A 25,242-nucleotide genomic window follows, 5' to 3' on the forward strand; every position below is an offset into this window, starting at 1 on the left:
AAAGATGCAAGAGAGCTTGTATTCAAGTGATTGAAGCAAAGTTATCAAGCTCAGCATAAGCCAGGTACCACATTACTAACTCTGTACATTACTAGCTCCCAGATTCAATCAAAACAGAGCAGGAACATTTAAATTGTAGTCTAAATTAGATCTGTAACAATCTTCATAGAAATAGGCAAGTCAAGTAGCAAAGTTATCTTTGGAAAAAATCTATTAGCCGTAATGGAATGATAATCCTCTTAGATTCATTGATGCTGACAGATTAAATACTTTAAATTCATCTTTTATTTTGTTAGCTCATTTGACACAAAATAAGTCCTACATTTTTAATATTATAGTGGGAGTAAAAGGAGTTTTGCCGTTACTGTGGCAAATTCGGGATTAATGGAATGCCTCTGGGTATTCAGTAGAGCTATAAACTATGCTACCAGCTGACAACTGCGAAGGACTAACGTGCTTCCCTTTTTAACAACTACCACTATTTCTTAGAAACTAAATTAATTTTACTGAACTTGCTTTCTATTTAGGAAAAGCCTAAAAAGCTGGACTAATAACAAGAACATATGAATAAACATGTTTTCCCTATAATAAAGTATTTAATATAGGGTTACATATACATATGCCAACCCTTTGGTCTTAGAGTCAGGATGTTGGCGTATCTCCAACAACAGAGCAGCCTGAAAGCTCCAAGCAATTCCTCCTCCCTTCTCCTTCCAGGAACTACTGTGCTTCAGCAACAGCAAAACACTTCCCAGTGCTGTTTCTCAGGCGCTGACACAACTGCCAGACAGACTCACAACTTCCTCATAGACCCCCTGTGCTGTGTGGAAGTCCTCACTATGAGGTTACTGACTTTCCTGCTCTTCTACCTGCAGCACCTTTCAAAAGCCTACAGTCGTACTTCTGCCAATCAGAATTAGATGTTGACACCTGGAAGCTGTTCATTATATACAATTACTTACTGCATACCCCTCTGCAATGTTGAGATGCTTGCATTTGCTCAGAAATAAATAAATTCTATCTACCAGGCCTAGTATCATACATTATTTGTAGCCTTTTATGGTGCCCCCAAAACCCCAACCGAAATCAGCACAGACACAGCAGGCAAAAAACAGGACAAATCTCCAGCATCTCGCTTCATGTTAACTCCATCTTAGCTCAAGACATACCAGATTGCTCAATTTTGGATCTACGTATTGAACCCACTCATTCTATCAGGGTTCTGTTGTTAATAAAGGTAAAGGAGAGGTTTTTGCACTGCTGCATTTAACACTGGAATATTTGTCAGCTATTTTCACTCTTTCATAACAAGGAAATTATGACCATTTGCCTATGAACCATCTAAGGAGGCTCAGTTTCTTAAGAATGCAGTTATCCAGGGGAGCAAAAAAGTAAATTCCAGAATTATAAAGCTATTTTAACAAGTTTTTTTTCAGAATGACTCCAAGAATGACATGATATGAATAACAACATTCAGAACTTTACTTAAGAGGGCTTCAGTTAGGGCACAGTGCTAAAGAGGGTCCCTCAGTGCCCCCACTGCATTCATTACTGATCTGCATGCACAGCTTTGACAGGCAAAGGGTTGGTAACTGCTACCCAATATCACTTTTTCATTCGGAACAGCCCAGTTAAAAGACAGAAAACAAAGTTCCAACTGAAAACTAGCATTAAATGCATCAGCAGCAGTACCTCACAATGTGTCATCACCAGCAAATACGTCCTGAATTAGAAGCTGAAATTAATATTTCAAAGGGTAATGGCTTACCACAGGTCTTCAGTGGTTTTCAATGTGGCCTAGACACAGCTAACCTGAAGCATCTGTCACCGTAAAAGTCACAAATACCTCTGCTGAACTGCAAATCAAGATATGGTTTTATATGAAAGGCTGAATTGAATTAATAGAGCAAATTTGGTTTTCTGTAAGGCAATTCACTATTAGGAACACTGGAAGTATAGAAGCAATTTTGTGCATAACTTCTCGATCTGTAAGAAATCTTCATGTTTGCTCTTTTTATGTTCATTGCCTGCCAGGATTCAACCAACACACGGAAATGCTCACAACAAAGTTTTCGTTTCACAAAAGCACTTTCTACTGAAAACAAAAATCAAGCCTATCCAACCAGAAGGCGAGTAACGCAACACTTCTTTTACCCACAGCCAGGTGGGATTTCATCTGTCTGTGCAGCGAGTCTAAGAGCCCTAAACAACACACACCCCAAAATCCAAACTGGTTTGTGTTACCCATCTACAAATAAAAGCCTCATCAACCAGGAGCAGGGTTTCTTCAAAAAGCTTTTGGATGTTCAACGCAAGTTAGAAACCAAAGCATGTGAAATGAGACTTCAATTCTCCATGCAGCACAAAGGCAAAAAGCAGCTCTCCTGGAAAAGTCAGAAGCAATTTTTAACAAGTTCTCCCACTGTTGTTCGTGTTTCTCATTTAAAACAGGCATGGATACAAAGAACCGAAAGAGCACATTACACTGCTTCCATTCATTTTCATTATACTTTTTTATGTTTAGACACATTTAATAAGCTTTATCTGCAGATTAATTACACTCTTTTATTACAGTGTTTCAAGTGCTGAAGCATCCATTGGAGACTCCAAGCAGAGAAGCCCTTTACAGTTACACCCACACCCTTACTGTCGAGGTACTGTAAAGAGGGCAAAATATGTCAAGAGTCCCTTTCTGCAAGGTTACAGATCAGGTCCAGAGATGGGATTAAACTGCAGGTACATGCAATCCCCAATCAAGCCTGCAACCTCTTAACTCCTTAGTCATAACGATTACAGAACCTGGAATGGAATGGAATTGAATTTCACAGCCCAGATAGAAGAGGAATACTGGCCTGTAGCATTCACAGATAATGCTACAGCTTCATATCATCTTTGCCTTGCAAAGGCTGTTATAGAGCACGTATTTGGCAACTAAACTGAGCCACCTCCGAGGCCAGCTCCTCCCCAGATGGCAACCTAGTGAGAGCAGCTCCAGCTGGATGCAGAGCAGGGAACAAACATGAGGATTTTGAACTGCTTTTCCAGCCCAGGGCTGCTGCTCCTCTCCATTGCTTGCAGTGGGTTTGTGGCTTCTAGAAACTCTTCAGAACATTGTTATGGAATCATAGATTCATGAAAAAATTCAGAATTAAGGTCATCGGCTACTTCCATCTTTCTCTTTCCATGACACATCAAGCAAAAGTTTCCAATGAGATGCTCACAGTAGGAATTTCAAACATGAATGCTAACACCTTATATGTTTTTTAGTACAGAAAGACTAGGATAGATGTATGCTGATATTATGTTTATGTGCACACACGTAATCTCACATACATACTCTTGCCTGAGAAGCCACATTAATTTGTCACTGTTCTCCCTCAATACAGACACAGTATTGCACAACCCCCCCTTGTATATGCAAATTAATCAGACACTGCCTATTCATCCTCTTCAATAATCCAAAAGCAATGTAATTACCAATAATATTTTTAAGCTAACTGAACTAAATGAACTCAGTGCATCAGGGCTTCACTGAGGTCTGCAGCTTCTTAAAATTCCAAAAGGAAAGGGGCAAAACCAGACAAGAACACCTACAGCAGCAGTCGGTAGAATATTCATTAGGGAACCTGATGTTTAAGTGTAATTGCCCTCCAACAGCCCCTACACAGACATTCCTGTAAAGCATTCAGCACTATAAACAGTATGGGGCAAGGTAACTGGACTCCACCGCCCAGGAGCCTGCAGTAACAACGTTTCTGAATGGCATTATGAAAGGCCACAAAAGGGTGGGTGGGGAAGGGAAGGAAGATGGATGAAAACCACAATGATCACAATTATACAGGTAAATTACAAGGCTCAGATTACTGGTTTGTACGCAGAGTTAGCATACTATAATACCCAACCTGAGAGATGCTCTCAAATGTGGTTTATTGATCTCTAATGAGATCTGATGGAGCATAAAGAATGTTATACTTACAAATACTCATGCTCTAAGGCCACATGATACAACATGACTATTAAAGTTCTTTAAAAGTATACACAGAAAATTCAACATTTCTCCATTTCACACAAATGAACCTGACCATCTGCTTCACTGCAACAGCAGCAGCCTCTAGAAACAACTGAAACAGCAGCCTCTGGTGTTAAAATTCTGCTCTTTTTCTCAGGCTCCACCTTTCAACAGAACGCAGGACTAAGAATACAGAAAAGACACATCAAGTGGCCCTGAGGAATCCTTTGCACCAGAAGTAATTTTCCATCTTAGCATATATCATACTATTTGTGTTTGCCTACTGTAATTCAGTGTGAAATACCATCAGATTAGCTTCTATTCTGCCCCGGTGAAAATTCATCTTAATACAAAGTCCTCTTACTGGATAAAGATGGAAAATGTTTTTCATAGCGTGGAAAGCTCATTTCACCCCTGTACAGCTCAAGCTTTATGCTCTACATCTTAAGAGACAAATTCCACATCTCTCGAGCACATACATGAGCAAGCACATGTGTACGAAGCACAAGCCAAGTAAAACCACTCCCTCAGTATACTACTGACAGGACAGAGTTCTCTTGTCTTTCCGAAAAGGAAATGTTTCCACAGAGATGCATGCATTAGGAAGCAAGCACACGACAGAGGCTGAGCACACCTCGCTTCCAGGACAGGATCACATCCAGAGCTCTTCAGGTTTTTGAGCGACACAAGGAAAACTTAGGGCCATTTCCATCTGCAGAATCACAGGAATTCCTAGTATGCTCTCTGTGCAACACAGTAACGTACCCCAGCATCATAAGAGTGCAAACTGAACACCCCTCATAAGGATGAGTGCTCTATAACAGACAAAACTACAACATATCCATGTCCAAAGTCAGTCTTAGAAAAAATGCTCAGACTTTCCCACTCTTCGTTATCTCACAAACTGTAAATGTAGAATAAATGAAGTGACAAGTTCAGCATCCTCCACCCAGTTTTGAAATGCTGCTCTTCACAGCCCCCATCTTTCCTGCAGCTTTAGAGAAATGACTGGTTTGAAACTGTAGTTTCTCTACCTATGTAAACACCAGCAATGCTGTAGCATCTGCACACGGGGCCTGTACCACTGTGAAGATGGGTAAAAGGTGATAACTGTTCACTGAAGAAACCCACTGGAACAGGATGTTTATTTTCTGAGCAGTTATGAAGTTAAATGATAATATAACCATTGGCAGAGAAACTCATATAAAGACATTCCACGCTACGTGGGGGTGGAAGGAGGGTTCAAAGCAGAGCACCTGGGTTGTTACTGTAATGAATGCTTTGTCCTAACAAAATCAAACCACAGCATCATCTCAACAGAGTGATCTGAGCGAAGTCACACAGAGATTCCCAGAGCAGCCATGTCTTCCCTTAATTTCGGTTTACTCCTGTATTGCTCGCTAAGAATATTTCAAAGTCTACACCTAGCTGAGATATTAATAACATGCAGGCTTCAAGATCAAATAAATCAATATGCTGACACGGTGTGTATTCAGTTGGGGCTGGCACGTCAGAAACATTTCAAACAGTAAACTGCTGAATGTACTTACGAATAATCAAACAGCTTTACTCTCAGCAGGGTATCAGGAACACAGAAAGAGAACTTGAGACAGTCTAATAAAGCCACAGTAACAATATGCTTCCTTTTGGATGTAGAAACCAGGACACGTAAAAAACCTCCTGACTCTGCTAACGCAGTGTAAACTCTGAAGCAGAGCAGCAAATCAACACCATTCCTCACATCAAGCATCAGTGACAGCTCTTACACAGCTCTGCTGGTGACAGTGAAGTACTTTGCAAACACGGCCAGAATTCTCAGACACACGAATGAAATTCCAGCCCACTTTGAAATAAATGGAGGCTCATCTAATTTGCACAAGGCCATTAATAAACGCAAGACAAAAGGTACAAGGAGGACACAAATCACTTGCGTTATCAGTCCTGTCTTCACCACGACATTTTTCAGTAGCAATGGAGAAGTAAAAATAGCAAATTCTAAGCCAAGCATTATTTCTCCAATAGCTCTGCTGTCCGGAGGCTGGCTTGCCATCCTGGGTCCTAGATGCAGAGAAATACTTTAAACATGCAGCTCTCTGGATTGCACGTTAGCAGAGCTTTTTATGTTGCTAAAAGAAATTAAATACATATATACAAATATATTTAAAATCCCCTCAAACTCTTCAGACTAAAAGGAGGTATTTTCTTCAACAGCTTAGTGTCCACAGCCCCACCTGTATTCCGTTAGGTGGCTTACTGGAGCATTTTGTCATCAGAAAATCAGTAGCCATATGCAGTGGCTACCAAACTGTACAGCAAGTGCCATGCTACTGGAAAAGGAAAACCCCTGAACAACGCTTATTTAGAACAAAATGTACTCAGATCTGTAAACACCACCTAACACACAGCTTTAGGCTTTAATACCAAGACACAGAAGAATACTAATGCTCATGTTTTATAGACTTCTTTATTCGGATACATGCAACCCAAAATTAGTTTCAATGCATCAATGAGATAATAAATATTAGAGACTCTTCTCATTTTCAAATTACCAACGTGCCTATGCATTTTACCCTGTAAAATAAAGAGCCCAAAGCTATATATGCATATTCATTTCAACAGATTTAAAGAGCTGTGCGAAGGGTACCTACAGCAATTTGAGTTTTCTTTAACCCCCATTCAGAACAGAAGCCTGGAACACAATTTGTTTCAGAGACAGCTTCTAAACAGCTTCATAAACTAAAACCTTATAGCTCAAGGGGTTGTTAACTGAGGTTAACTGCTTAAGCCAAAGCTCCAAGTAAACACTATGCAACGTACAACTGACAGAGCACAGACACCGAACTGATGAAAACCCACACTGCTCCTCCTCAGAATCCTGATCAAAACCGAGCCTGCTCCAGCCTAGAAATGTCCAGTGTGGCAAATCTTAACTGAACAGTTGAAATTAGTTCCTTAACAGCAACACAAGAGCTGTCCTGAACTGCAGTGGGGAATATCAGGGGCTTACAGGGTGCGATCCCAACTGCACTTTGCACAGTGCAAGACCTGCCATGGATGTGTGAAACAAAAGGCAATAAGCATCTCACACCACTGATGGAGCCATGTGTTCTTCTGCCATCACAGACGCTTTTTGATGAAAGCATTAAAAAATAACTCAGAAATATCATCCTTCATTCTATTCTCATCATCTATTTCCCTTTTCTAGGAACTGGGGTTTAAGAACCAGCTAAAGACTGTATTCTGTCCGTTACACAAGAGCTCTCCCATTTCCCCTCTGCTGGACCAGTCACCGGGAGCACAGCAGCCAGGATCCCAGCATCGGTGGGATAACCGCTGGCTACCTGCAGACGAGCTCTTGTATATGGACACCAAACCAGTAACGCACCTCTACAGGAAAATGGAAGCACGGGCACAACAGGCACGCGAAGAGAGTCAGCCGTCCACAGCGGGGCTAGCGCAGACACAGCGAGAGGAATCTTTCCGGATCTACAAAGCCTCATTACTCCGTGCTGTACAAACAAGCTGTTTGCAATGAACACACCGTTACCGACTCTCGATACGGAATCGGTGTTTTATTGACGGTGTCTTCCAGAAAGGATCGCATAACCCCGGGTTCCCCACGTACACACGCGCTTCCCAAGCACTCCAAGCACTTTGGTAAGTCCAGACAGACCAGCCAAGGCGTCGGATGCCAGACGATGAGGCGCTGCTGGCATCCTCTGGCTATTTGCTTTAAAGACACTGTGTCACTCAAGCGGTTCACCAGGTGGAAGTTAAATAACGGGCACCCCGAACCCCCCAAACATCCACCTTTCACGGGCACGAACAGCAGACAGCCGCGTGTAGCACATCCAACCCCCGGTACTGGCTCTGCTCCACAGGTACCCCGCTCCTCGCTGCCAGAAGAGGTCACCGCGGATCCCGCACCCACCGCCGCGGGACAGCCGGACTCCCCTCACCCTAACCCCGCACCCCTGAACCGCGGCTCCCTCCGCTCCGCGCTGCCACGAGCAACCGGTGGGACCCCCCCTCTTTCCCCTTCCCTCGGGGTGCGGGCAGGTACCGGCGCGTCCCGCTCACCTCGCAGCGCCGCCGTCCATCCGCAGAGCCCCAGCAGCAGAAGCAGCCACCGCTCCAGGCGCGGGGGGCAGCGGCTCCTCGCAGCCCCTCGGCCCATGCTGGCCCCCCGCAACTCCTGCGCCTCTCCCGTGCGGCGGCTGCGGGGAGGAGGAGGGACGCGAAGCTCCCCTCGGTCCCTCCGGGGTCGAGCTCAAGCCAGCGAATTCGCCCCCTTTTCGGTGTTTTGGGGTGCGTTTGCCCCTTCTCTCCCCCCCGTCTCCAGATGCGGAGCGGTTCGAGGCGGGGGGGGGGGGGGCAGCGGCTCCGCTCCGCGCTGCTCCTCTCCGCGCTCCGGCCACCGCCGACTACCGAGGCGCGGCGCGCGCCCGCATCCCTAATGAGCCGCCCCTCCCCCCAGCCTCTTCGGCGCGCGCTGGGCGGGATCTGCCGGGGGGGGGTGGGGTGCGGACATCTCCCCCCCCCCCCCCCCCCGCCCCGCAGCCCCAGGGTGCGGTAACGCCCGGCGGGACCGGGCTCCCGCAAACACCGCCCCCAGCAGCGACGGGCGCGGGGCTCGCCCCAACTTTGCTGCGTAAAACGCGCGTGAGCCAAGCGCGGGTTTACGCGGGGAGCGCAACTCCCCCCCGGTGTTAAATCCACACCTCTGGACACAACAAGTGCTGCTCCTACCGAGAGGGAAACGCGACTGCAGCCACCCCCCGCCCAAAGCAAGCCCGGTTTGCGCGTCTTCATTGAACACCGCATGGCTCGATGATCAAAAATGCTTTCTCTTACCAGCAGTGTCACTGTTTCCCTTTCCCCCGCAGCTAATCGCATGTGAGCATTATTACACACCTGAGGAGGATGCATGGCTCACCCAAGCAAATAAGGCCAAAACCCGACCAGTTTGGTGCTGTTTTACAATGCACAGGTTCAATCAATCAGGACTTGGAAAACACAAGTACCACTCGAAGAGCAGGTAAGTTGCTACAGGAGCAACTTTCGGTCGGGAACACCAGTTCTTCCCCAAACTATCCTCAGGCATCACCAACACTGCTCCGATTCCTGAAATCGTGTTTCTTTACCACAGGGATCAAGGGGGAGAGGAAAAACACCAGAGGGAGATGTGGTGTGTCAGCGGGATAAGAAAACTGCAGGAATGAAGCAGGAAAAGGTGCAAAATAGGATTTGAGGTTACTGAAGTATCTCACCATGAGATTCCTGCCACACCACGAGGACAACTGGATCACGTTTGGTATCAGGCTGCTCTAAGGCCTCCTCTTACAGAGCCTTTTGTTCTCCAGGCTGACCCAGCCCAGCTCTCTCAGCCTGGCTGCAGAGCAGAGCTGCTCCAGCCCCCATGGGCCTCCTCCTCCGGGCTCACTCAAGAAAATACCCCTGAAACACTGTATTTGTTCTCCATTTCCCTTTCATGTGGAAATAAGCTCCATTTTCATTAGGTGCCAAGACCATGAGAGTCAGAACATGGCATTTATTCCCATCCATAGATTGTGCAATTGCACCAAGTTCACTCTGCCCTGGCTTCACACACACCTCAAGTCTGAGAGGACTCGGTTACCATGTACAAAGTGTTTCTAAAACATGCGGTTGGATTAGTTGCATAGACTTAAGGAAGGGGCTTATCCATTGGTGCTCCTATAGCCAGCTTTGTGCTGTGTCCAGAAGGAAACAAGGAATTAAAGGAAAAGGACTTTGTAAACAGAGTTTAAAGAGAGGAAAAACAAAGCAGTATCTGAGACCATCACATCAGAAGATCTCTTATTCCCCTTCTATCACGCACTATCCAGACTTCAGCTCACAAAGAGCATGGCTGCAAAGGCAAAGAGCAAATTTACAAAGAAATACATTTTCTTCAACAGCCTTTTAAGTCATTCTCCACGTTCAGTGGGTTCCAAAAGGAAAACAAAACCAAACCCAACCAACAGGGACCAGAACTAGGAGGCTACACAGGCAAGTTTTCACATGAGCATCCTTCCTTTAAAGCCTGACCATGCCAGCCCTGGTTTCTAGCACATATATGCAGCCACTTCTGCTTCAAGCCCAAATGATTATCTATTTTTGCCTACGCCACGGAGTCCATGTTTGGTGCTTCAGCTAAAAATATCAAGTTCTCTGTTTATAACGCAAATATGACGGGGAAGAAGAGAGCAAAAGTAGGAAAAAAGGGCAACAGCTGGTAACTTCAATCAGTGCACTTGAAACGCAAATAAGCCAATATGCCACAAAGACAAACTCTTAGGCTGGGGAAAGATGCAGCAGTTTCTGAGCTGGTGGAACGCAGCTAATGGTGAAGTTCCACCCTCTCTAAGCACCAATGCACACTGGTAACGTACAGCACTGAAGCTCTGGACATGCAGTCCAATGTGCTGCTGTATTTGTGTGACTGGAGGCTACTTACAGTGTTTTACCAAAAGGAAAGTCAGAGGGAAAGCAAGAATCTACCTTTGGTAGCAGGGTGGGAGACAGGCTGAAACAGGATCCAAAGGAGGGTCCAAAGAGGATTAATGGAGGAAAATGAATGGGGAAGCTGAAAATGCTGCAAGGAAGATATTTGCTCATCCCTAGCACTTCAAGGGTTAAATGTTGCAATGAGCAATATTCCTTTTTCTGACAAAGTCCATATCCCACGTGCGGTAGTCTGTATTTCCTAGAATCCAACAGCCTAAAGTTTGATGCAGCTGCTGAAAAAAGGATGTGGAACAGAAATTGAATGGGAGAAACAAACAAAACCAAAGCAACTTTCTTGAGCACCTTGATCATAGCAATCACATGCCCAGAGAGCAGGAAAGTGCTTACAGGAGGAACAGAACCTGTAGCCAAAAGCCTCAGCTCTGGCCTTCAGCTCTGCCATCACCTCATCAACAGATGCTTCTGAGCACAGGTTTTGTCTCCATCTCAGGTTCCATCTCATACTGTGTGGCTGAGCGGGTTGCTAAAGAGATTCCTACACTCTTCAACCACATTAACTCATTAAGCACACAGCACTTTACAACTATGAAGCAATATTTTCTAGCTAGATTACATCAATACCCTAATAGTTTTCAATAAGCCATACAGCTACAGCCTGAAGGGGGTGAAGAATAAGAAATAAATCACCTTCCCCACCCTGGAAGCTCAGCAGAATGTTCCAGCTGAGTTTGCAAAGGTGCTTTCAGTCTCCATCTCCAGTGCTACATAAAGATTTGCAGGCAGGTGATTACATTTTGTTTCTTCTTTGATGTATGACCTTGGAGTAACCCACCTGTGATGTGCAATAAATCAGAATCCATATCACCTGAGCATGATAACAGGCTGGGGGAGGTCACTGCTTTCAGAAGCAGATGAAGCTGCTTCACTTGCCAGCTTTTGCAAGTAAAAACATACCTGTGATGGCACAGGCATCCAATAGAATGTACCATTGCTATGCATAATGCATATAATGATAAAAGGAGAATAAACGCATCTAAACCATTTATGTATATCACAGAGAACACTAGACACGTATCAGTTGGCTCTAATGCACGTATCACGTCTGTATAATAGGTAAGTAATTCAGGAGCAAGCAAGAACACCCAACTGTAACAGCACATAAATAGACAAATCGCATGAAGCACTTTGAATGGGCTCAGTAGCAGTGACAGAAGCCAATAATAAAAGGAAATCCTACTTGCTTTTAACGTATTTCCAACATTTATCCTTCCCCTTTTCTCTCCTTCCCTCACAAGAGCACCTTAAACAAAATGGGATCTGCAAAATGATCCAATCTACCTGGAGGAGTTGTAATTGTGAGGATACTGTGATACCTGTGAGCCCACAATCTGCTCACACAGAAATAATGCAGGGACAAGCCTTTCACCTGAAAGCACATTCCATTCAATTCGGCCTTTTACTTCATAGCATCCAACTAAAGAAGTGGACCCTGTCTGTCGTAAGGCAAGAAGAAGGGGAAGTCTGGGCTCAAATGAGTAATCATAACTCCATGCAGCGAAGGTAGAAGTGGATTAAATTCCTCCTGTGGCCCCTTCAACACTCCCATGTACTCAGACAGCGTTTGTTGGGTCTGAAGACCGGGGTGTGCCTGTGTCAGGAGAAAGAAAAACATCTTGTTTCTCTCTTCACTGCACACACCTAACACAGGACACAAGCAATGTGCTCCTTCTGTCTAAATCTAACCTGAATTAATTGCTGAAGCACCTGAAGGACAGGATTGCTGCTGTAATGCTGTAATACACGCTCCCAGCCCAAGGCTGTGCAGGAAGTATGAGATGGTATTACTGTGTTTAAGGATGATACTACTTGCTTGCAGCAGTTATGGCTTCATTTTGAGTTTTCAACGTATTTTGACAACGGGGCCTGTATTTGGGTTGCCCAAACGTAAAAGGAGTGCTGGCTGTACCATGCAGATGTGCTCTGTATCAGTCAGATGAAGACAAAATCCAGCCTGATGTATTTTTAGTTGTGGAGATCTTTATCACAGTCCTGTACATGCATATTTTATGAAGCAATCCCAGAGGGCACGAGAGCAGGGCTCAAAAGGAATTAGCCAACTTCACAGGCAATAAGCACATCAGTGAATATTAAACCTAATATAATGTATAAGCAACCTCCAGAAGAGCCCATTCACCAGTGGCTGAAAGAGGAGAGCATGAGAAAAACGCTACACTTGGTTTGCCTGAGCAACTAGTGCTCCCCTCAGTCTGACCAGCAAAGCCAATCTTACGCACCAAACATACAGAGATAAAGGATGAGTGTTGCATCCACATCATGAATATGCAGAATCACAGCTGAAATTCAGCCTGTTCTTCTTCCTGTGCCCTCAAGTTTATGATAGTCTATAGCTGCCTCTCTGCTATCCTGAAGAGCTCTCTCCATACAAAACAGAGAGCTGGATCTGTTACAGCTTTGGATCGCCTGACACTTCATGCAGTCCCATATCCCTTCCCCTTTAAAGGATGCACTCTGAGAGGCCCACAATGCAATACAATGCCCAGATATTAGTTCTGTCCAATCATGTCTCCATCTCTGCAATAAGGTTTGCCCCAGAAGCCCTTCCTAGGCATGGAATGCCTGTTTACAACCTGTTTTCACTGTACACATCATGTAGGCAGCTCTAAGCACTGACACCCTGGGTCTGGATCCTTATGTGACTTTGTAAAATCCTACAAAGCAGTATGACCAACTACCCCAAGTACAACAGAAACGTTCAGCAGCAAGGGACCAGCCACATGGTACACAGAAACCATCCCTAACAGACTGAGTTGCCATAGCATCTGCTACACCAGTATCGTAACCTACATGTATGATGGCAATTAATAAGCCAGCCACAGCCTGCACATAAGCCTTCCACAAATAGCCTAACTCCCAGTTGTTTCACAGTCTCTTCAGCAGTATTCCAGGAATTGAGAGTACACAGGCTAAAAACTGCAGAGTCCCAGCTCTGTACTTCCTGCGCACCGCTGCTCATGCTGGCTTTACAGCTCTGCGTTATGACATCTAGTGGCTGAATAACTGACTCTGTATATACATGTACCTGAAGACATTACCTAGATTTCCTGTCATATCTACTTTCTAAAGCTTAGCAAGACTTATCTGAGAGTATCTCAGGATGCCTGCATTATTCTGCTCTGCAATGTAACCCCAGCTCAGTGGTGGACAGAGTGCCTGGAATGCAGCAAGCACAAGGACAGTCACAGCTACATATGCCAATTTCTGCTTTACCTTTTCTTGGGCTATCACAGCAGCATGTTAACCTCTGATCCGTAGTGTAGTCTTACTCTTTGCAATGTACATAACTATCGTCAGCTTTAGTTTGCAAAGGTGTTTCCTTATTCTACATTTTAGTAACTTGAAATGAGTGTGGCTCTGAAGTTTTGTGTTACTTTATTTCCATATGAATAAAACCCCCTTTCATTCCAAAGGATGAACTTCAGCCTCCTCAGAGATGGGGCAATAATACACCTTCAAAAAGTCTCTGAAGGTTATTTAAACAACTCCATTCCACTTGCTTTGAAGTCACCATTTGAGCTGTCATAAGCCATCATTTCCGATGAGTTAAAATCTGTATTATTTGCCAGTTGATTAATGTAAGATGAAATACAATACAACTATTTGCATTCTCCTGTGTTTACTCATTCCAAAAATCGACAGACACCACAGAGCAAAGTTAATCTGATAAAAAGGAAAGTGCTGAAGTGGCTGGCTGTGCATCCAAATAGGAAATGCGCATTAACATGCCAAGGGGGTGATGAGCATCTGAACTTCACTAATCGATCTGAAGAATCATAAGACCCAGGCATTTAGAAAATGTCATAATCTTAAAAGCCAATTCACTGTTTGACTTATAATTTGGAGAAATCAGCTGCATTTCATTTTACCTGCACAGCATTTCCTACAATTGGGCAAAGAATTCCTACTTCAGCATTAATTATTATTTTATCTCCATGCCCTTTTAGATTTCTCCACACAAATTAAAACTCTGATCCCACCTACCCTTGTCACACATCCAGGCACTCCTGTTGTGGCTGCAGCTGGGTTACAGACAAAGGGCAGCTGCTCAGTGGGCTCTAACCTCTGCACAAGAGCTCAGCCTGCAAGCAGAAAACACATCACTGGTACTCCCCATCCTTTAAAGTCACTCCCTAAGCATCCATTCCAGATTTAGCATCCTGGCTCAGATCTTCCTGACTGAATTTTCCCTTGGAATGGGAGGTACACAACAAGAAACAGATGATGCAAGGGCGAGAAATACATGTGGATGAGGAAGTGTGCCTTGAGAGCAAAGAAAATCCAAAGCAGCAGGGCATTAGACAAGCAGTTCCGTGGCCTAGTTATTTGTAATTTGGGGTTAAAAGGAAAAGGTTACACATTCCAGCAGTAAGAGACTATCTGAGAGATACTTCAAAACAGCACAGCCATCGCAGTACAGTTCAGAGCTGGCAGGGATGCTACTGACTGCAAGCGAGAGTAGAGTTAGAGGGCAAGGGACAAGAAACACTGGGCAAGCCTGTTTCTGTTCTGCCAGCACAGAAAAAAAGTGAGTGACATGCCTGGCTATTTCAGTCTCAGCCAGAGGTAGTGCTGCTCTCAAAAGGCGATTACTGAACAAGTTCAGAACCTTCTCATCAAGCGGGAAGTTATTGCCACGTTTTTTGATCCAAACTTACACAGCACAGCAGAGCACAACTTGCTGAGACCTTCCTCTGGCAATTAACCAGCGAGGGCGAGAGATCCTCAGTGACTACGCATGATTACAGACCAGTCGTGACATGCGGAGGGACAGAAACACAGGTCCTGAGACAACAGAAACACATAAAGGAGCATTGTAATTGAAGAGCAGCCCCCCCTTAACTCCTCCTAAAGGGAAAAAAAAAATCAACCACCAAAACCCAAACCCAGCCTGAAAAGCTCAGAGAATCCTTGTATGGAACCTGGCAAAGAGAGATCATCAGGTAGCAAGCAAAGGAAGAGGTTAATGCTCCAGACAAGGGTTAACGAGACAAGTGGAGTTTTAGCCTGGATGCTTCCTGTGAAGCCTGGGGTGTTTCGGGAAAGATGCTGAAGGAGGCACCAGTCATCTAAATTACAAACATGCCTGGCTTGATTAGGGACACTTCACCTCCATTTGATTTGCTAATGCACAGGACTGATCACACACAGCTCCTTCTCCCCTTTTTGCAAGCCAGTGCACTGAAGCCTCACAGCGAGCCATGAGAAAGGGGAGATGATTTTTATCCTAATTAAGAACAATCTTGCCAGGACCAGGAATATGCAGGTGTCGTATCATTAAGTTACCTAATTGTGCCTCTGAAATGACCACATAATGATGACTCCTCAGCAGCAAGAGGAAAAGGGGGAAGTGAACTCTTTGCTATCTTATTTTCATGTTCATCTCCAGTGCAAACGCAGAGGGCATCCACCTAGTAACCACAGCTCTGAATTATTTATCATTAGTCACACATCACAAAACACAACTGCTTGATTATCTCAGGTGTGAAAGACAACAAGTAGTTGAGCAGTTCCTTAACTACTGAAGCATTATTTCAGAGAAACAAGAGAAGCCCGCTTCAGCGCAAGCCACAGCATTTTCTGACTAGTGTCAGTTAATGTGCATCAATCAAGCACCTGCCAGACAAGCTGCTCTCCCCATTTAATGTGATGAGAAGGCAAAGAACCCAATCACTGACAGCTCCCACCATTCTCATGGAGTGTGCTGCTGACCTCCTGCCACCCCCGGAATCCCGCTCTGTCAGACTTGTCTCTGCTGCTGAACTCCTGCCCCTTAGGCCCTGCTTCCCAGGCCATGGAAGGGCAGATGAGCCTGCCCATGGAAAGCTCTGGGACTGCAGCAGGAGTGTACAAGCCTGGTAAGTCATTCTTTGATGGAGATCACTGCAGGGCCAAATGATCACCCTGCAGCATGTCCAGCCATGGAGGGATCTAGTACAAGACACAGGTCTCTTACAGGATGATTTTGCCCTCTTCCCACTCAACAGTCATATACACAGCGGTGGAGAAGCGAGTTGTGTGAGCTTAGCACATTACACATGTAGAAAGGTGGCAGATCCCCCGGCCATCCACTCACTTCTGCAACTGCTTGAGGTTTTTGAAGAAGAACCAAGTATCTCTCAGGCAAGTATAATTTAAAAGAGCACATCAAAGGATCTCTGTAACTCCACTGTGAGATGAACAAGTGTTGTATGGCAGGGATGACAACACTGACAAGAGACTTTACAGAACTTACTACAGCTGAGCAGGTGATGCGGTTGTGCAGAGAGAGGTGGCAGCTATACAGCTACTGCAACCAGTTCCTGAATTAAGAGGAAATTCCTGCAAGAAAAGCTGTTCAGATATTAGCTATTCCATTTTATAAGCTGCATTAATGTCCTGATGTGGTTCACCACATCACACAAGTGCCAGGAGTGGCACAAGGGTGGGAATGACAGGTCTGGGCCATACAATCCTGTTTAATTACTGACTAGCAGCAGCTCAGGCTGTGAAAGGACAAAGGTGGTCCTTCAGCATTGCACTTACAAGCTATTCCTAGCTCAGAAGCATGGCGCGTGATGGTGTCACTGAAAAGTCCTCCAACAAAGCAGATTTTGTGACATAAGCTCTCATTTGAAGGCTGTAATTCAGCTTCCTCTGATAAAAAGTTGCCACAGAATATAAATAAGAGTTCACAGGTGGATAGTGCCAAACTTCCTGATGGTTTCATATAGTTTTATAACCACACGATTTCCTGTATGTTCTTAAACTTGTAAGTTTTCCAGTATAATTCCCAACATGACAGATTCAGATAGCCCCACAGGTTTTTAGTCCTATTATGTTTTACAGGGTTTTATTCCTATTACTAGTATCCAATAATAAGAGTACACTGCCCTGGCAGTCACATAACATCCACGCACTGGTAGCAGACACAGTAAATTCTGCAGCAAGTGGAAAAAATACATGGTTAGTATTGTTCATGTAATGGGATGATGCCTTCTGCCTCAAACCCCACCACATTTATGATATCAGACACTCCTAAGCTAGCCATAACCATGTTTTTCTCCCCACCCTGCAGCAGCTTTAGCACCCCATTTGATCTCAGAAGTCAGTTCACTAATGACACTGCTCTATACCTGTGATGGATAACAACTAGCACCATGTTTAGCATGCTTTGCAGCGTCAGAAAACCAACCTCCAGGTAGGGGCAGAGAGAAGAGCCTGCCTGTTCAGCATTTCAACGAGCCCTTTGCCATCAGCCAAAACACTGCTGCTTTTTCAGATGAATTAACCTGTTCCACCTGTCAAGAACTGGCTGTATAAATGCTTCTCTGAGGTTTGAAATACACAATACAGTGGGAATTGATAAAAGGAGTTGGCAGCATGGAATTTAGTAAACCTTCCTGCAAGTGGTTTGCAATTAGAGACTGGGCTACATCAGAATGCTGTCAACAAGCACGCTAAGGGACATGAACCACTGCGTCAGCCGAGTCAGACCCTCGGCTGGAGTCACCTGTGTCCACAGGATCCTTCCTGCCAAGTTTCCAGTGGCAGTGGAATCAAAAGGCAACTTTAAGTGGAATCAAAAGCACTTTAAGAGACAGCCATGAGAGCTTCACCAGCTTGGACTGAACTGCATCAGTGCACTCCACAGGCACACCCTCACACCCATCCCTATGATCTCCCCCTGACCAGCAGTGCCTCTGCAAGACAGGCAAGCAGTTCTAGCTCTATGCAGCAGAGGGAAGCAGTAAGCACTGTTAACACTGACTAGCCACCCGACTGTCATGCACTAAAGGCTTAATTATGTTCTCAAACAAAATACAATGAACTCTGTCATAAGTAATCACACAAGAGACCGTGAAGTCAGTAGCTCAGTGGAAGTGGCCTCTGTGAAAGATGAAGCACAATTTTCTCTCGCTTTAGGGAAAACTTGCTGAGCCCTGGAAAGAAAGAAGTGGAATACAGGGCCTTTTTGCTTTGCTTATCAAGACCCGACTTCCTGTGGTGGTGTTTTACCAGGAAAACTTACTAAAAATAGAGAAATTCCCTCTAATCTCGAAGGCATCTTAAGGATTTACAAGTACATCTGCTTCAGTGAGTGAAAATACATCCCCATATCCAGGTGTTGGCAGATAAAGGAGGAAATATTTTACTTACATCATACCTGTAGTATTCAAAGTGTGCCCATTTTATGTTTTACTTGGGTGCAGCTTCCCCCTGCACAGGAACTAATCATCACTGCATAAAACTCACTTTTGATGTGGCTCCTATTCTCCCATAGTTGAGGCATTTGTCATTGCAAAAGAAATTTGCAGAACTGAATGCATTTCATCACGCACAATCCTTTCACTTTCATAGCAGGCAACAGAGCCTAGAGAGCTATTTCTTTACAAGTGATTACAACTCCCAAACAGGTAACAAAGACAATTACAACACTGAAAATTGTACTGCTATCGTGGACAAAAGAAAATGTAGCTCTGCTGCTGAATGCTTCAAGGTCAAACACTCCCTCAAAATTCATATCTAAGTTATCCAAGGTCATTACTGGTGTACGTTTTGTACTTGTCGGTATAATACATTAAAGGAAGGAGCACTAGGACACTAGTTCAGGCTGCAGGAAACCACTAACCTGGATGAAGCCTTCAGGGCAAGTCAATTCCCCCCTCCTGGTTACATCTCCCCTCTCATTTTTGAGGCTCTGTTACATATTCTTCACTTCTATCAAGCAAGGCTCTAACTTTTGGTTGGAGAATCTGACTGTGACTACTGTAAGTCCAGAGAATGGGATCATCAGATCATATCAATTCACATATGATTTTTTACTGCAAAAGACCTAACACACCAAAGCCCAACACATAATGAAGCACATCACTTTTAAAGTACAGTGCTTAACAGGGACTTTTCCCTTCAGCCTCCAGCCAGGGCACTTCATGCTTTGAGTCTTCTTTATGCCTCCATGCAGAAGCAGCTGAAGTAGACAATTCCTTGCTCATGCTATAAAGAAGATTTGTGAGGAAGGGAGGCAGAAGACGACAGACCAGGTAACAATAATTATTAAGTTATTAGAAGCACACATCATATGACAAAAATTTGAAAGTAAATTGCTTTGAAATACAGATTTTTACGTTCCCCAATGCTTAAGATGAAATAATATTAAATAACTGCTGTCTGAAGTTAAAACTAGAGGTTAAAGGAGAGTAATTACTGATTATTTAAAGGGTAATTGTAATGAACTAAGATAAAAAGAGATGTCACATTTCCAAGCCAGCTCCTATATTTTAAGCTGGGAATGTGACTCTAGGCAAGTACTACCAGGAGAATGCACTTCCATAGAAGAAAGCTGTGACTTGCAATAAACTTCCTACAGTAACAGAAAGTCTACAGTGTTTCAGGTCATAGCACTTTCTGCTCTCTGGATCAGAACACAAATGGGCTTTAACAGGAAGTCTGTGTTTCACATGTAATTTAACACACACACATGTACATATTCATACATCCAGGAGTTTCACAGAGTAAGACATAAACCTAATTCTTCCAGTGCTGTGTAATGAAAACTGCACTGCAAGTGACATGACCTTGATATGAAGAAAAATTAAACCCAATCAAATTACTGTGTATTACATTCTCTCACCAAGGCAGAACACCACATCAAGCTTTGAGAACATGATATTCAGCAGGGAAATAAGCCTAATAAATTCAGGAAAAGAACTACATTGAGTGGTTTTCTTTCTTTAACCTTTGATTTCAAAGCCAATAATCACAGGATATAAAGCACTTTCATTTAGCTTTTAACAGCTACAAAATACATACACAGGAGTAAAACAAAGCACAAAAAAGCACAGAGATTAAGAAGAAAAAAAATCCTTTTCATTCTATTCTATGTTTCTACAAGGCAACTCAATGATTCAAAAATACTAACTTCAGCCTTGCTGATTCAAAGTAACTGTTTTCCCTTAAGTCAGCTGATTTCTGGTGCCTTTTCATGCATTGTCATCTCTCCTTATTTAGGACATCTCATAAGTAGCCTTGACTGCATTAGGGTGGTAAGAGAATGAAATGCCAATTTAGAAGATGCTTAGTACTTGAAACCTTCAGGGTGCCAACCTGCTTAGAGGCAGATGCCTGCTTTGATGTGTTGCTGTGTCACAGTTGCACCTTCAAGGGCTGAAAACTTCCAGAAGGAGGAGATGAGCGCACCTAGTTAGCAGCTTGTCGAATTAGGTTTAACATCGAGTCCTGCTCAAGCACACTAATTTTCCCTTGCTCATCAGAATGATGGGATTACAATGAACCAACCTTTTATGGAGGGAATTGAGGCAAATTTTCCTCTTTCATCAGCCACCAACATAATCGCTATCTCAGTAAGCGCTGGACCACCAGACCAGTACAACACAGTCTCCCGTTTGATCTTTGATGGAGAGGATGAGACTGCTGTCAATACAAAACTGAACTGGAGAGCAGGAACAAGGACTGCAGAGCTCCTGAGACAGCCCATGGTTAGAGGAGGTGAGGCTCTTCATGTGTCAAATGCTTTGATAGCCAGCCTTTGCTGTAGATAAGGCAGGACTTGCTATCCCCTGCCCAATGCCTCTACAAGCAAGGATTAACTAGCACAAAGATAAGGAACCTTTGCCTGGCTGGGGGTTACTATTGATTTGTGAATTGTGAGATGTGAACTTTAAACAACCTGGAGCTTTGACTCCACATGGGGTGTGCAAGAGTGCGTTCAGAGAGCTGTGAAAAGCTTCTCATCTATCTAAGCACTCAACATCAGCACACATCTGATGGAAGGCACTGAAGAACTAGTCAAGTTATACATTTCCTTGTGCAGTATGTGCTGTATAGCACACAGGATACGTCTGTTTCCCTATTTGCTTTTTCAGAGCCAGGCAAATTTCTGATTCCTTGCTAATTTCTGAATTTCCAAGTTGATGAACTGTGAGTAGAAGATACTGCCTGTGTTTTCCAAACCAGCCCACTGCCTTAGAAATGCTGCTTACAATGCTCATTTCTTTAGTGATACCATGCAGACTCCAATTAAATCGCCTATTATGCAGGCCAAACAGAAGATACTGTACCCCCACTGAGAAACAACCATAATCTTGCAGAGAGCTCCAATAATCTTGTATTCCACACCAAAAGACCCAAGATTCCATCACTAATGACTGAAAAGAAAGGTGTAAACCCTGCTATCTCAGTTTTAGCCCATTTAGACATCCACCAGCATAGTCTATAGTTACCATATGCCTCCACAGACAGCTTACCTTAGGACTTTCAAGAGCAGCAACTCCAGCCAACAGATGATTAATATGTCAGCAAAATAGTTCTCTACCTTCTCTCTCATAGCAGATGAAAGACATTTATTACCCTGTCCCTTTCCAGTCTGATGTTACAGAGATGCCAGACTGGAGAATCTAACCTCAGCTGTCCCATATTGTCATTTTAATTAAAGCCATATCCTGTAAAACACTATATGCTCCTGAAGCCCTGATAAGATCCCATTATCAGAAAGGAGCAAATTTGTGATGCTATCTGGGCCAGCCCATGATTATCTGCCAGAACAAAAGGAATGTTATTAAACAAACCCGGTTAGATCACTGTCAGTGAATAGAATGAAAACCACGCTCCAGTGAAATCCCTTATCCCTCTGGGGTCACACCTGCAGCATGTAGTCACTGCTCTGTGCTGAAAGCTAAAGCTGAGAAAGAGAAGGAATTGCTGGTTTCTGTTTCACCGTGGAAAGTTTTGTTCCTTTCCTGCAATTCGTTAGAAGGAGCAACACCAACTTTAATATCAATTAACTCCTGGGAGATGACAGGTTCTTAACTACATTTTCAAAAGCCTCATTAAAACCCCAAAGTGACTGTATCTGTTATTCTAAATACAGCCGTTACTTTATAGGACACAAGGAAGAAAGGGTTACAACGTCTCTCTTACCTTTCAGCTTTAATGATCTCCTGTGGAACAAAAGCAGTGGGAGGGAATTAACCACACTGCCTTTCTGTACCATTCTTTCACTTCTCTGACTCAGGCAAATAACGTGTCAGCCCCTTGAGGAGGATCCTGGTCTTTGTGCAGCCAGAGCAAACACTCAGCAGCTCCAGGGGAGGCAGAGGGCTGTGTCACAGCCCTGCATTCCCTCCGGTTTCTTGGTGTTAGAGACACCAAAACCAACCTCTTGTTTTCCAGTCCACACATGCACAGGCCGTATTTCTGTTATTCCAAGCAAGCACACAGCTAACGCTGGTGTGTGTGTCCCATTCCAAAAAGCCTCATTTAGCTCCTCTGACTTCACAGCTACTAATAGACAAGTTCTGAATCAGAAAACCCCCAAAGTACAGCCTGTCTTTCCTTCGGATTTTTAATCACTCTGCTTGTTATTACATGAGTAGCAAGAACAGCTCTACCACACTATGCAGCTAATAAACCATCCTCCTCTACCGAGGAACCTAAACAAAGAGCCTAAACTACTTTGGGAATGGTGTTATCTGGGGTCTGCACAGATGATCACAAGCAGCTGAAGCTTCATTAGTTACCATTCATCATCTGAGCTGCATTAACTCCATGCTCTCCCCCCGCCCCAGGATGCAGCATTCCAGCACCATCAGGTGGCTCAATGCAAACAGCTGCCTCCTCTTCACTAGTGCAGAGGGTGCAAGAGCACTTGTGGACCCTTCACACAGCTCAGCTGGAGACCAGCAGCTCCTGTGTTGTGGGATGACAGCGTATCCTACCTCTGCCATCCCAAAATAAACACCACCCTCTCCTGGCAATGCAGCCCTTCCTAATCCACATAGGGAACTACAGGACTAGCAACAGCAGATCAATGAGTAATAAAAGGCTACTAAGAGGAATGACTTCAGATCCCAAATAAGTTTCAAACCAAAGTTGTAAAACAGAATACATTGTCCTGGTCAAACAGCAGATTCACGCATTTAGCTTCTCTAAAATGTATTGTTTTATCTCAAAATAAATCATGAAAGCAAAGTCAGTAAAGGCAGTTGGCTGCTGATAAAAATGGTATCTGCAATGAACTAAAGGACGCAAGCTGGTGTATTATATAAATTCATGACCAGTTAATAAACTGGTCTTTAAAAAGAGTTTTATCTTCCTCATCCATATGTATTTCGATAGGATAACAAATACAGATACAATTTTAAAGGGTTGCTCTTTCTATTTGATGTGTTTTCATGTCTCATTCTAATTGCAGCAAAAGCCTTTAGTCGAGCAGGGTCTTCCATGACTGACTTCCCACTGATTTGTACTGCAGCAGCTCCACTTACTGAGGGACAGGAGGGAGATTTACAAAGATGCCTTCAGTGCCAGGACCAAGGTCTTGAGTGCCTCAGAACTGAGGTCCAAGGGGTTTCTTTATAGAATAGGTAGTGTTAGAAAGGACCTTAAGATCATCTCGTTCCAACTCCATGGAGCCTGGCTTTGACATCAACTGCACATGAGTGAAAAGGGGAATCCTCGCTTCTGTGCCTTCCGGATCAGTGCTGGATCTCCTGCTCAGCCCATGGTGTTTTCCTGATGCTTTTTGAAGCTTGTGGAAATAGGAAACAGCTTCAAACTAACAAACCCTGAAAGAACTGCTGCTGTCTTGCAGTCAACCTTGCCAATCCCTATGGCTGGGACAGCATGAGGTCCGTTCTGAACCTGCTCAGTTTGGACTGTGGGAAGTATTCCAAAGAAGTTTTCTTGAGTGCCTGACAGAAGAACATTAGCATTTGCCTCCTGGAGGTTCCATGATGAATGGGAAAGGCTGCTTTTGAATCTAATCCAGGAATATTTGTACACAGTAGTTGTTGGTAGCATTTGTTCTCTAGGCCGTACCTAGGAAGCAAAGATCTATTACAATGGCCCAATTCTGGCTGCAGAGATGTGGTCATTACTAAAATAAGCTTGCAAGGTGCTGTAGAAGCCTTGCAGTTCTATTTTACTTAAATTGTTTGCCATTCTTCCTGAAATTGATTTTGATCTAAATAGATATTTTGTTCAGAGAGTCTTGGCTCTGGTATCTCTTCATTCACTGAAATATGATGCTATTTGACCAATTTAACCTTTACTTCTACGTGATCCAAACAGCCCATGCTTTCCAGTATCTGTCTTCCAGCCATAAACATTATCGTTACACTTGTGTATTTTCCCTACGACGTTTGACTTCAAGTCCCATACGCGCACCTCTAGTTTGCCCATTTGGCATCCTAGTTCTGTCACTAGTACTTCACATTTTGTGCTTAGTGATCGGGTAGGGAAAGTTGGGGGAAAAAAAGAAGATGGAAACAAAAATATCTTAAGATTAACTTGCAGCACTTGTATTTTGCAGACACTCTCAGTTTCCAAACCATCTCTAAGTATGTGTAATGCAATTTGCAAGCCAGGGCACCCGAGTTCACAGCCAGCCAGAAGGTGCATACATGCCTGGAAAGAACCTCCTTGTTGACTGTGGCCATTATGAGCTGCAGCAGAGAAAAGGGTGAATGTTCCTGGTTCCATTCCAACTTTATGTGTTAATTGTTGGCTCCAGTGGTTTCTTACATTAATGCTTTATTTCTTTTGCCTTTGCTCCTATATTTGTACTGTACAGAACACCTAAACAAGCCAAAGAAAATGTACTTCGGAATTTTCTCATAGGCTGCCCCTAAATAATAATTCATTTTAGTGAACACAAATATTGAAATGGA

The 25,242-nt window shown here is 43.9% G+C and overlaps 1 protein-coding gene across 5 annotated transcripts in view; it reads right to left on the reverse strand.

Annotated features, from left to right (window-relative positions):
* The window catches only part of UNC5D (unc-5 netrin receptor D), a 135,075-nt gene extending 112,005 nt beyond the window's left edge, over nucleotides 1-23,070 (reverse strand). For 4 of the 5 annotated variants that reach the window (XM_061348171.1, XM_061348168.1, XM_061348169.1 and 1 more), the window contains exon 1: nucleotides 8,090-8,294. In XM_061348171.1, coding sequence (XP_061204155.1) covers nucleotides 8,090-8,186 — 97 coding nt within the window. In that variant the 5' untranslated portion in view covers nucleotides 8,187-8,294. Of the gene's footprint in view, nucleotides 1-8,089; nucleotides 8,295-22,492 lie in introns of those variants that run through there. The other variant, XM_061348167.1, reaches the window with a different exon arrangement.
* Between the last annotated feature and the right edge of the window lie 2,172 nt (nucleotides 23,071-25,242).

Source organism: Neopsephotus bourkii, unplaced genomic scaffold (genome assembly GCF_033783945.1).
Source record: "Neopsephotus bourkii isolate Nb327-2 ecotype Australia unplaced genomic scaffold, CSIRO-AGI_Nbou_v1 NB_346, whole genome shotgun sequence".
NCBI lineage: Eukaryota > Metazoa > Chordata > Aves > Psittaciformes > Psittacidae > Neopsephotus > Neopsephotus bourkii.